Genomic DNA, 13,808 nt, shown 5'->3' on the forward strand with positions numbered 1-13,808 from the left:
GCATGCTGTTGCTAGACCATTGCCATTGTATTCGTAGTGGTTTCTATGGTGAAGCTAGGTTGATAATTTGTTTTCCTGCTGGTTGCTATTATTAGTGGTTGCATGCAGTTGCTAGAATATTGCCTTTGTATTTCTAGTGGTTGCTACGGTGAAGCTAGATAGATAATTTGGTATCTTTATGGTTGCTATGAATAGTGCTGTTACTAGACCATTGCTATTGTATTTTTTGCAATTGCAGTGGTGTTGCTCGATGGTAAATTTGGTGTCCAGATGGTTGCTATGGTGTTGCTAAGTGATGGATGTATTGTATTTTAACAGATTGGCAATGGTTTGTGACTAGGTGGTTGTTAGATATTTGCAATGGTAACATTTTTTTAGAGTAATTGTTTAAAAGAAACATAGTAAAAACATAAAACATATATGTTCCTCTTTCCCTGCTTTAGACGAGTCAGTGTATGTGGCTGATGCAGGCTTTAGGCTTTCTGTTATCTGCTCTGCCAGTAGAGGATATTCTGAGGAATCTTCACTCACTCATCACTCCCTACATCCAGCAACTGGAGAAACTGGCTGAGGAGACGGTAAGAATCGACTTTGTGATTCTAGACTCAATCACACCCACTCCACCTACACCATTTCTAGCAAGACCTGATCACAGACTCAATCAATCACTGTGGCATTTCACACCAGAGACACTATGATCTTTCACACATACTGTCCCCTCTAAAAGTATTGAAACAGTGAGGCTGGTCCCATTATTCCTGCTGTAGACAGAAAACATTTGGGTTTTATATTAAAAGATGACAAAATATCAACATTTCAGTTTTTATTTCCAGGTATTTACATCTGGATCTGATACAGAGTTCAGAAGATAGCACCTTCTGTCTGAACCCACCCATTTTTCTTATGAGCAAAAGTATTGAAACACATAAAGTAAATAAAGTGAAAAAGACTTAATATTTAGTTGCAAATCCTTCAGTTGCAGTAACTGCATCATGTCTGTGATCAAATGACATCACTAACCTTTTGCATTCTGCATTCGTGATTTTTTTCCAGGCTGTGGGTTTTTGGTCATTATCTTGCTGCATGATGCATGTTGCAAGGCTGATCAGATTCTTTAAACTCTCTAAAAAAATGTTCCTGTCTTTTGAGTTTATTGTACCTCAAAGATTTATACACCCATCTGAGAATAAGCCATGCAAGCCCAAATCATGACACTACCTCCACTGTGTTTCACAGATGAGTTGGTATGTTTGGAATCATGAGCAGATCCTTTCTTACTCCAAACTTTAACCTTTCCATCACATTAGCAAAGGTTCATATTTGTCTCATCAGTCCATAATTAGTCCACAGGCTGTTCTCTATACTTCTCAGTAAATTCCAGCCTGGACTTCCTGTTCACCTTGTTAATAGTGGTTTTTCATCTTCTGGTGAAGACTCTGTACTTTGGTTCATGAAGTCTTCTGTGAACAGTAGATGGTAATACCTTCACTCTTGTCCACTGGAGTTTGTTGCTGATGTCACTAGCAGTTGTTTTAGGGTTTTTCTTTACAACAGTGTTTCTGTCATCTGTCAACTGCTGTGGTTTTCCTTGGTCTACCTGTTTATCAAATGTTGTTTAGTACACCAGTGATGACTTTCTTCTTCAGGCCATTCTGAACAGTTGTTTCTTGCTATGGCCAATTTTTGTGCAATGGCTCTGATTCATTTTCTATCTTCTCTGAGCTTGTTGCTTATTTGTTTTTCACCCATGGACAGCTCTCTGGTTTTCATGTTAGTTACTCCTCTAACTCTAAATGCAAAGTCTGCACAGATTAAACTGCGTGCTGTTTATTGTTTGAATAATCAATGTATCAGGACATACCTGGGCAACAAAACACACCTGACAGTCATGTGTTCCAATACTTTTGCTCACAAGAAAAATGAGTGGGTTCAGACAGAAGGTGCTATCTTCTGAACTCTGTATCAGATCTAGATGTAAATACCTGTAAATAAAAGCTGAAATATTGATATTTTGTCTCATATTAATCTTTTAATTTCAAACTCAAATGTTGCCAGTCTACAGCAGAAATATGGGATTGAGCTCACTGTTACAATACTTCTGCAGGGTACTGTATCTCAAACATAACCTTTTATAGAATCTTGCTTCTATATTTGGGAAAGCTTTGGGAAAAATAATTGAGCTTTGTTGAGCTTATTGTTTTATACTTCAGTGTTATATTGCAGTGTTTCCATGAGACCAAAAATCTGGCAGATTAATTCAGATTCTCTTAAGGCTCCTAGAATTTGCAGCAGACATACAATGTAACTTTTAATCCAGTCGATGTTTGTTGTAGGATTTACTGCTTAATGTGACCAAGAAGCATTTACTTTGTCACACCAGTATCATTGCTGTCACTTAAAAATATACATAATGTGAATCTGGCAGTAGGGTGGGCGATATGGTTCTAAAATAATATCACAATATTTCATGGTATTTTCAAGATAACGATACTTTTGGCGATATGACAAAAGACTGAATTCGAAAAATTATTTAGAATTTTATTATTGCATGCAATATGATATGGCTAACTGAGATATTAAAAAAAATAATTTTATCAGATTTGTAACAAAAGTCAATTGTCCAGAATGTCATGATACTAATAATAATGCACTCCAAATATCTCCATATATCCAGGATTAAATTAAAATAAATGATACTGGACAGATATAATCTGTCTCTAGTAGATATATAATAGGAAGTGAGAACGGTGTGAATATTTCTTTTGCTAAAAACTGCAAAAAAGTAGTACCCTGATGTGATAATTAGGGGTGAGTGATATGGCACGATATTTAAGGGTATAATATCGTTCACAATATTCAACATTTTTGGCGATATTATCACCAATGGTATGATATGGCACACCCCTATCTGTCAGTCAGTCTTCATTCATCAACGCTGTATGTTTACTGTAACATTAAAACCAATAGTGATTGGATTTGTTTATCACATGAGCGACATTTTCTAGCAGGAAGTTTAGTCAATTTGAACAGCCATTTCACATTTTCCCATTTCAGAGAGGTGACATCAGCTGCATGCTTAAATCTGATTGGGGTGTGTTGTTGCTATGTTGCCACATACTGGGAAAAGGGGCAGGTTTTGTGTTGATCTGATTCTGACTTTGGCCCTGCTCCATATGAACAGACCCTGTGTGTGTGCGCTCACTGTTATTGTGGAACATTTCTCAGTGGGGCCAGACTGGCATTTCACTGGACTCCGGAAGCAATATGCCACAGGCTAACCTTAGACTGATGAAACAATAACACACACACTGTATTAATTATCTGCTTATTTTGAGGAATGACAGTTCCTTATGTCAGATTCTATGCAGTTCTTACATCTTTCCATACATGATGCGTAACATTTGGGATGCACAAAAACATCAATTTATGCCACATTTTTAAAATCCTATCTGTAGTTGTTTTGTAAAGTAGGGGTGTGCCATATCGTATCGTACACAATAATATCGCCAACATTTTTGAATAACGTGAACGATATTATACCCTGAAATATTGTGCCATATCACCCACCTCTAATTATCACATCATGGTACTACTTGTTTTTTTTTCTTCAGTTTTTTAGCAAAAGAAAAATTCACACTGTTGTCATTTCCCATTATGTATCTACTAGAGACAGATTATATCTGTATCATTTATTTTACTTTAATCCTGGATATATGGAGATATATGGAGTGCATTATTATTAGTATCATGACATTCTGGATCATTTACTTGTTACAAATATGATAAAATTCTTGTATTTTTTAATATCTCAGTTAGGGGTGTGCTATATCATATCATATACAATAATAAAATCTTATTTTGATTTTGTTGTAGTAGTGTATTCTTGAAATAATTTTTTGTTATTAGTTTTATTTTTGTCATATTACCCAGAATATTGTTATCGCAAAAATACCATGAAATATCGTGATATTATTTTAAGGCCATATCGCCCACCCCTACTGTACAGTACAGCTAATAATACAGATCAAATCTGTACTACACTAAATCCCAATTAAGCATTGCGTGTTCATTTTAAAAAAACACGCTGCCAGACAGTAAACAATAAAACATTGTAACAATTACAATTAATACAGAACATTACATCACTGCACATCTCTAGCTCACAGCACATGAAACATTTCTGAATGTTGCTAAAAAAAAAAAAAAAGGCATGGCATGTTCAACCCACCCTGGTCGCTGCCACTTTCTGCAGTAACAGGCTCAGCTAATCGAAGCTGCAGTGCTCTGTGTTTGCTAATGGTAGCTATTAAAAGAGAATAGGAGTGGGCCATTAAAGCAGATGGTTTGTGAAGAATTTACTGAGTTTTCTTTACCCCTATTTGTGGTTGTACAATACTGGTACATTCTACGCTCTAATCAGTGTAGAATACTCTCACACCTTCCCAAAAAAAAAACTAATAAAAGACAAATACACAAGCAGACAGAAAACTGACCCCACTGATTTCAGTTTATGAACAACTGAGCATGCATAAATGAGTATACAAAAAGTCCCTCAGCGCGAGGCACACTGCCACAGTGCTGCCCCCACATTGGTACATACACACACACAGACAGTCTGGCCAAAAATCGGACATGTCTGACCCTGTAAATAATGCCATTATTATTATTATATTGTTAAGAGTTGAATCTCATCATCACCTTGCTTATTTTTAAAGTATTGCTTTAAGTATCAGACATGTCAGAAACTATTAAGGGTTTTATCTTATTCTTACATGCTCTGTCTCCCTTTCTCTCTCTCTCTCTCTCTCTCTCTCACACACTTTATGTCTAGCTTTTCAGAAGAAGGCATTACATCAGACTCTGAAAGCAGGCTCTGCCCTTTAAGCTCTGTCAAACAGTGACACCTAGTGATGAGAGGAAGTATAACTTCGTGCAGATATTTTTAGCAACATGAAGGTTCCTCTGGAACATTATTAGATGATGAAATCGTGGCTGCCTTGAAGAAGAACAGTGACTGTTCAGTGGGTCTATTCGTGTGTCAGTTGACTGTTGTTTCTATAGCTTTTAAAGTGTCAGAGATGAGATAACTGAACAGTCAAATAGCAGAAAGGAAAGCATTTAAAAAAAAAAAATAAATAAAAAAAATATATATATATATACAAAAAAATAACAAAAAAAATTACATTTACAGAAATAAGCAAGGATCTTCTTACTTTTTAATTTGTGTTAATGTAAAAAGATTTGTATTTAAAGAATTCTGTAAATTTTAATGTGTATGGTTTGGTAATGCTCTTTACAATATTGTTTAAAATTTTGGTTATTTTAGTATTCTAATATATTGTAAATGGTGTAGTAGATGTCCAAATGTTTGTTTTTATACATTTTAAAGGGCACCCAGTGCTTTCAAAGATATTCAGTTTTAGATACAGCTTGTATTGTCTCCATTAAAAAAGCATAGCAAGTAGAATAAGCAGCCTGCAGCACATATTAAACTAAGATCATAAAACATTTGTCTTTGGAGTGGTGGAGCAGTGTTCTCTGGACTAGTGTTAACTAATCAAACGAAACCAGTGGCTGAACCTTTCTGTAACATTAATAGATGAATGCAGTCCTCACAGTACCTGATAGTTTAGTGGAAAGCCCTCCCCCAAGATACTCACAGCAGCAAAGGAGGAAGAGACTACCTTTAAATTCCCTTAATGTTAAAAACATGGCTATATAGATTAGATATACTATGTATATGTATGTGTCATTATCTAAATGTATTTACAGAACACATGTGGAAGGTCTATATTAGCCTAAATTTAAAGCTCACCTTCCGCGAAAATCCGATTTTTCTTGCTTTTTGTGGAATACAGTAGGTCTCTCCGAGTTGAATGTGTACACCTGCACATTAAACTGTTTTGCAGCCCCCATTGTCTGCAGGAGCTAAGCAAAGAAATCCCCCCTCCCCCCCTCCGAAAAACGGGTGAATTTTGAATTATCTTTCTGCCTACGTAGGCAGAAACTCACAGACCAGCCCACCTTGGCTCGAGAAACTCCCAGAGGCGGAGCTGAAGCGACACAACATCACCGCTCATCAGTTAGGAGGTGGGAGGCAGTGAGCGGCAGAGCGGTGGAGGGGCGTCGCAGTGCTCCTAGCCAATCAGAGGAGAGATATTTGCATGCTGTTTGCATGTATGAATATTCATGAGCAAAGCTGGAATCCGGTCATTTTGGACACACCCCTAAAACAGTCCATTAAAAAAGAGCTATACAGAGACACCTGAGCACTTTTTTTTTACAAAAACGGCTCACATGTCATTCATTCATACTAGAGACCACAACTAGACATTTTAAAATGAAAGAAAAAACGACGGAAGGTGACCTTTAAGCATCTTGCCAGATATTAGCTGTACTGTTTAGCAGCGCTTCTGAACCCCTTTCCCCCTGGTATCTTATGGTGGCTGCCGTTGGGTTTTTGCTATGATGTCATGAGGTGCAGTGGGACAGTATCATAGCTGTCGTCATGGCGTTAACAGTACTGATTATAGTCCGATGGTTGTTTAACGACTCTTTAATTACTCCTGTTGCTCCCACAAGCTCTGCTGCAAAAACCCTCCACCCCCATCCTCTTTTCTCTCTTCCTCTCTCTATCCCTCTCCCTCCCAGTGGTCTGTAATTAAGGGCTTGTTTAAAAGTTTCCTTAAACACTATAATTTGCTTTCTTTTCAAGTGCCCAGACTGCTGACTCTGTTCATTTGTCTCTCCTTTTTCCATCAATTCAGCATTTCTATAGATGATTCACAGTAAACAGCAAGAGTCCAAACATTTCTAATTCAATTGAATAGCACTGATATTGAGTTTTGTTCCACTCAACAAAAGTCATGAAATCATTTTTTCCCTTTCTTCTTACGTCAGCCGAATCCCTCCAACAAACTGGCTATCATCCACATTTTGGGCCTGCTTTCCAACCTCTTCACCACGCTCGACATCACCAAGCAGGAGGACGAGTCTGGAGAGAGTGTGCCACCTGTCAAATCAACGGTGCCACAAACTGGTCCCAACCCAGTGAGTACTGAACCGTTTCACAGCTAAGATATTCTCTTAAGATGTCTCTGGCCACCAGAGTTGAAAATTTGATATGGAGCTTTAAGAGTTCTGCATTCTGTCACATAGGCAGTCTGTACTGCTGTGAATGTACACTATATAAATTGATATATACAAATTTTTGCTCTCCATATACTGTTAGTATTATTTCATTTATTTAGTTATTTAATAATTATTATGACAATATAAATTTATGTTCATTACATCTGTATGATTAAATATATTACTTAATGCCATAATCTATTGAAAATGCTAAGAAGCATAATACTTTGTCCTTAAATGGAAAAAAAATAGGTTACCTTACTGAAATAATCAGTAAGGTATCCTACTGGTATAATCCAAAATAACACGGCTAATGTTAACTACATAGAAGATTGATTGTCATACAGTGTTAAGTGTCAATGTGATTAAGGAATGCAGGAATATGTTTCACTTCATTTCCTTTCACAGTGTAGTTTACATAAAGCAAACAAGGGAAGAGAAGAGTGAGCAAGTGGAAAATTAGAAGATGCAAAACTGACTCGGAACATCTTGGTCAGTTTCAAGTGATCTGGGTTTTGAAACAATAATGATAGAGATTCCTAACCCAAAAACCCAAATAATCAAGTGTCAATAAATCAGTTTATTAATTTGGATTTTAATTCCCTGTGTTGAATACTATACTTTTTAGATACTATGCAGTACAGTGTTGCTCCACAGGGTTAAGTTCTGCACCCATCATGCAAAAGAAATTGCTAATGAATACTAACGGAGATATTCTACACAAAACTTTGCTTATAATAGCTTTTTATCTATGTTTGTCTCTGTCTGTCTGTCTCTTTCAGGTGGTGGTGGTGCTGCAGCAGGTCTTTGCCCTCATTCAGACAGTCCTTAGTAAATGGCTGAATGACTCACAGGTTGTAGAGGTAAGATCTTTAACAACACTGTGAGTGGGCCATTTTCCCTTTTATTACACCCACTGCCTCAAAATGTGTTTGCTTTCCTTGTGTTCTTATCTGTAGAGCATATTTTAAACCATTTACTACTGATTTTCACCTCTGCCTTGCTTCTGTCTCTGATTTGAGTGCTGTTTTGCCTTGACTAAATGTTATACATGCAGTCTAAGTATTTGGACAGTGACTATTTTGATCTGATTTTACCTATGTTCACCACAGAATGAAATTACCGTATTTTTCGGACTATAAGGCGCACCGTATTATAAGACGCACTATCAAAGAACGCCTATTTTCTGCTATTTTTCCATACATAGGGCGCATCGCATTATAAGGCACGTTAAGTGACACTAGAAAGGGTGCCTATATCAAAGTGAACAGGGGTGGCGCCATGTTTCCCTTCCCCCACCGGGGGTGGTCGCTTGCCGGTGGAGCGTCTCAGTATACAAATCTAGCTCTTTCAAAGTCAAACGAGTGCTGGATATTAATCTACACAGATTCCTCTCCTGAAAACTGTTTATTTGGGTGAGTAACGTGCTTCAGTTTATTTACAGTAAGCTTAGATTTCCAGATGTCCACTAAGGCTTGCTGCACCAGCGTTAGCATAGCTATCCGCTAGCACGCTAGCTAGTCACCTAAACTAGTAAAGTTAACCCAAACTTAAACGACAGCGTTACACTGAGTAATCCTGCGTGTTCTGGTAAGACAGTGAGATATTAGCTAGCGATTCGTCCCCCGTAGCTTGTTTTAACACGGTAAACAAGCAGATTACAGGCTGATAAAACTCACCTCTGAGAGAGTTAGCGCTTAGCATCTAGCTAATGCTAGCCAGGCAAAGCAGCACAGACTTACAGGCCGATAACTCACCTCTGAACGGTGAGCGATTAGCATCTAACTCTAATAATACTGCTCCAGCAGTATTAAAAGTGCTAAATTTAGAAAATACTGATCTCTGAACAGTGAAAAAGCTAGCTAGCTAAGCGGTTAGCATCTAACTCTAATAATACTGCTCCAGCAGTATTAAAAGTGCTAAATTTAGAAAATACTGATCTCTGAACAGTGAAAAAGCTAGCTAGCTAAGCGGTTAGCATCTAGCTAATGCTATTGCCTGCTCCAGCCTCGGAGCGGCACGGCTCTGCACGGAGTGTGTGTTTACTGCTCCTTACACCTGACGGGTAAAATTTAGATAATACTGATCTCTGAACAGTGAATAAGCTAGCTAATGCTATTTGCTGCTCCAGCCTCGGAGCTGCACGGCTCTGGACTCTGTATAGCACTGAAACTCTGTATAACGCTGCACGGAGTGTGTGTTTACTGCTCCTTACAACCTGACGAGTAAAATTTAGATAATACTGATCTCAGTGAATAAGCTAGCTAGCTTAGCGGTTAGCATCTAGCTAATGCTATTGCTGCTCAGCCTCGGAGCTGCACGGCTCTGGACTCTGTATAGCACTGAAACTCTCTATAACGCTGCACGGAGTGTGTGTTTACTGCTCCTTACAACCTGACGAGTAAAATCCATACAAAAGGCGCACCGTATTATAAGACGCACTGTCAATTTTTGTGAAAATTAAAAGTTTTTAAGTGCGCCTTATAGTCCGAAAAATACGGTAAGTAGTCAATATATGATTGAAGTATGGACTTTCTTTTGTATTTTCATTGTAACATCTAAATTAAAAGAAATACATTTTATGTATATAATCTCCCATTTTTTGTTATTTTCTCACCTTCTCTCAGGCTGTGTGTGCTATCTTTGAAAAGTCAGTCAAGACTCTACTCCATGACTTTGCTCCTATGGTGTCTCAACTGAGTGAGATGCTTGGCCAGATGTACAGCACTATCCCACAGGCCTCTGCGCTGGATCTGACACGCCAGGTCATTCACAGTATAGTCATTCACAGTTCATTTCACAAGATTATAACTGCATTACCTGCCAGCTTGTTTCATTGTTTAATGCATTGTGTTAATTCCTTCTAAAATTAAATGTGCTTTAATTAAATGTATTTTATCAGTTAAATGTCCAGACATGTTAGTATAAACACTGCTTTTGCCTTAGTTGCATGCATGCAATGACTTCATTCAGTTAGGTGCCATTTACTGTATCTCCTCCATCTAGTCATAACCCTCACTTTGTCAGTTTCAGCTAATGCATCCAGAGAGCAAAGACTCTGACCCCTTGAAAGCTTGTGTGACTTTCATGCACTTAATGCTATATGACTAAATGATTTGCAAGCAGTTTGGACATAGCAGTATATCCTAGTGTGTGTAGAGTGGCCTAAAAGTCATAGAATTGGTCTTGGACAATGTGTGTGCTTACTGCCCTTATATATATAGCTCTGGAAAATAAGAGACCACTTAAAAATGATGAGTTTCTTATATTTTACCAAATTGAAACACTCTGGAATATAATCGAGAGGAAGATGGATGATCATAAGCCATCAAACCAAGATGAACCGGTTGAATTTATTGCACCAGGAGTGGCATAAAGTTATCCAAAAGCAGTGTGTAAGACTGGTGGAGGAGAACATGCCAAGATGCATGAAAACTGTGATTAAAAACCAGGGTTATTCCACCAAATATTGATTTCTGAACTCTTAAAACTTTATGAATATGAACTTGTTTTCTTTGCAGTATTTGAGGTAAGAAAGCTCTACATTTTTGTTATTTCAGTAATTTCTCAATTTTATGCAAATAAATGCTCTTAATGACAATATTTTTATTTGGAATTTGGGAGAAATGTTGTCCTTAGTTTATAGAATAAAACAACAATGTTAATTTTACTCAAACATATTCCTATAAATAGCAACTGAAGTGGTCTCTTAATTTTCCCAGAGCTGTATGTGTGTGAGTGCTTGTGAGATGGATAGGTTAAATGTAGAGGCTACATTTCATCGCTCTGCTGTTCAGTGACTATAAATTAATGATTTGCTTTCTTATTCATTGTTGCTCTTTGATATTCATTTATGTCCAGATGGTGCATATATTTGCCAGTGAGACAGACCACTTTCCTCCGATCAAAGCCCTGTTTGAGTTAGTCACCTCTGTCACACTCACCATCTTCCAGCAAGGTATGCAAAGAAACTTTTTCATGCTTTGGTACTTAAATGACTAATAATCTCCTAATATACTCACACTGTTTATGCACACATTTTCAACACATCCACTATAGGTATTCATTACAATAGATTGCAGCATTACCAAACGAGGCAAGTGTGTTTGCATTAAGTAAGGATATCCTGATCTGATCCAGTAACTCAGGATCAGGGCCAGCATTATGGGACTTGGATCATATCAATGAGAAATAACCTAAATAATCTGGAGATCCATAGGTTTAGTTTAAATTGCTATTTACTCTGTAATGTACTTAAATAAAACACATTATACACAGCTCTTAACCCTATACTCCATATGACGGACACACACACACACACACACACACACACACACAAACAATTGTCATGCTGTTTTTCAGATGTTTCAGCTGATCATCGTCTGCTGCTCCTGTCTCCCCTTCGCTTCTCCTTCATCCCCTTTCTTGTCCTTTACTTTGTTTTTGCCACGTTGTTGACCGATTAACAGACATCATGTCTCTCTGTGCCGTTAACCCTCTTATCTCCTCTTAGGTCCCTTTACTGTGGCTCTGAGGACCTGCCATGGCCTGCTTTCCTTTGACTGTTTGCTCTTGTTTATTTTTCTGGAGGGGGGGTGATGTGGGTGGACTGGGGATTGGATGGGAAGGTGTTGATTGGGGTTTTGTTTGGAGTGTGGGAACAGCTAGGGGAGTGGAGTTTGGGACTAACTGCTGCCCTGCTCTCTGAGGCGGCCATGTTGACCAAGAGCACAGCAAACCCTGGGGTGGTGGGGCAAGTTGGGAAGTGTGTATGATTTGAGTTAAGAGTAAGACTTGCAAAAAAAAAAAGTAAAAAAAGAGAAAAATCAACAAAAAAAGGAGAGGAAAAAAAATGTCACAGTAACAGGTGCCTCCTGGGTTCCCACTCCAAACCCACTTTGTTTTTTTAGTTTTTTTTTTTTTTCTTTTTCTTTTTCTTTGTTTACTTCTTTTTTGATTTGTTATTTATCCTTTCTCCAAACTAACTCATGACTCCGTCTGTTTTTTAGTTCTTTCTTTTTGGAGTCTGCCTTCAGCGCCTTACATGCTCCTCCCTTCCTTCTGTCCCCTCCTTTTTCTCACGCGTGCAATTATTTCAACGAGATCCTTTCTGTTGCCTTTTTTTTCCACATGACTGTTCAATCTGTTCTGTTGCTGTTTGTATATATTCTTATTATTCTTCTTATTATTTCTTAAGTTACATCTTTATTATATTTTAGGGCCCAGGGATCATCCTGATATTGTTGATTCATTTATGCAACTCCAAGCTCAGGTGTGTTTTTGGTTTCTTATTTCATTCACTTTGGGTTTCTCTCTCTTTCTCGCTTTCTCCTATTCCTTTCTTTCTCTCTCTCCTTTTCTCGTTCTTTCTCTCCTGTGTTTTTTGGGGTCTGCAGTGACCCCTATTTTTTAACTGGGCTGTGAAAAGGACTGAGGGACGCTATTGGATGGCTGACAGTCTCTCCTTCAATAGTCTTGCATCTGATGGGCGTTGTTAAGCCCCTGAGAAATGTGATCACTCATTTTCAGAGGAAGGATGCCACCCTTCAGATGTGAACATCCTGTATATGGTCATACAGTGCATGTACACACAGCTAAGGGGAACTGTGTTTTGGGGTTCTTCTCTCTCAGCTATACCTGTTAACAAGCTGTTTTTTAGTTTTGGTGTATTAACTAATTAATACAACTTATCAGTATACTGTAAATGGGCCCAGATCCGGCAAATTAACTGTTTAAAGTCACAACCATGTCAATCAGTATTAGGTCTTAGAAGATATTTTGTTTTTCCCAACAACTTAAAGTGCAGAGCAAATTGTTGTTGTAAATATTGATTTTATTATTTCAGGCTCTAACACAATATTTAGCTAAGCTGCTAACCATTTAAATTTTATTGGTGTCCAATTAACATTGTCATAATGTTTTCTGGTTTGTAACTAATTGTTATAATGACATTAGGATAGTTAGGATAATCAAGGTGTTGGATAATCACCGCACCACTCCACCCTCAACAGGCTAATACTGGGGGGCTTTGTACCCCTTTAGACCACACCTGGCATTCAGCATAGTGCCAGTGCATTCATGTATATCTGCTCCAGAGAGTCATATTTTATTGGGAGTACTGCTCAGCCAGAAATGTGCAAACTGTTTGTGCATTCGCATTTCTTTGTCCGCAATTAGTGAAACTTAAAGTATCTGAATGCATTCATTACTTAAAGTAATTAGAAACTGTAGTCTCTGCTACTGTAAAATGATTAATATAACAATATTATTTAAACATTTGCAGGAATCTGTACACTTTTTTTGTTAATTAAAGAGTACAGGGAGCATATTAACAGGTTATAGGTAAAAGGAAGCCCTCACAGCGAGCCAATCAGGGCTAAAGTCCCTTAAACCCCTCCTCCCAGTGTCATTTCAGCCCCCAAACGAATTAAACCCTAAATTAATTAATCTTCCAGTTAATTAATTAATTCATTATACTGGATTGGCACAGCAATATGCTTCATATTTGTTTTTTCTCTTCGGTTCTCATGCCTCCTCTCATTTCTGCCTTTGGCTGGACCCCAGGTCTGTCTCTTTATTTCTCTTTCTTTCTCTCTTTCTTTCCTTCTCTTCTCTCCCTCCCTCCCTAAAATCCTCTCATCCTCAATGAGTTCCTTAATGCATCAGTTGTCTTTATC

At 37.8% G+C, this 13,808-nt stretch overlaps 1 protein-coding gene across 2 annotated transcripts in view; it reads left to right on the forward strand.

Moving 5' to 3' along the window:
• The window catches only part of ipo13b (importin 13b), a 60,850-nt gene that overhangs the window by 38,939 nt on the left and 8,103 nt on the right, over nt 1-13,808 (forward strand). The window contains exons 11-16 of one of the 2 annotated variants that reach the window (XM_022664690.2): nt 444-578; nt 6,901-7,050; nt 7,914-7,994; nt 9,759-9,896; nt 10,993-11,089; nt 12,351-12,403. In XM_022664690.2, the coding sequence (XP_022520411.1) occupies nt 444-578; nt 6,901-7,050; nt 7,914-7,994; nt 9,759-9,896; nt 10,993-11,089; nt 12,351-12,403 (654 nt within the window). The remainder of the gene's footprint in view (nt 1-443; nt 579-6,900; nt 7,051-7,913; nt 7,995-9,758; nt 9,897-10,992; nt 11,090-12,350; nt 12,404-13,808) is intronic. The other variant, XR_007440043.1, reaches the window with a different exon arrangement.

Source organism: Astyanax mexicanus, chromosome 1, assembly GCF_023375975.1.
Source record: "Astyanax mexicanus isolate ESR-SI-001 chromosome 1, AstMex3_surface, whole genome shotgun sequence".
Taxonomy (NCBI): Eukaryota; Metazoa; Chordata; class Actinopteri; order Characiformes; family Acestrorhamphidae; genus Astyanax; species Astyanax mexicanus.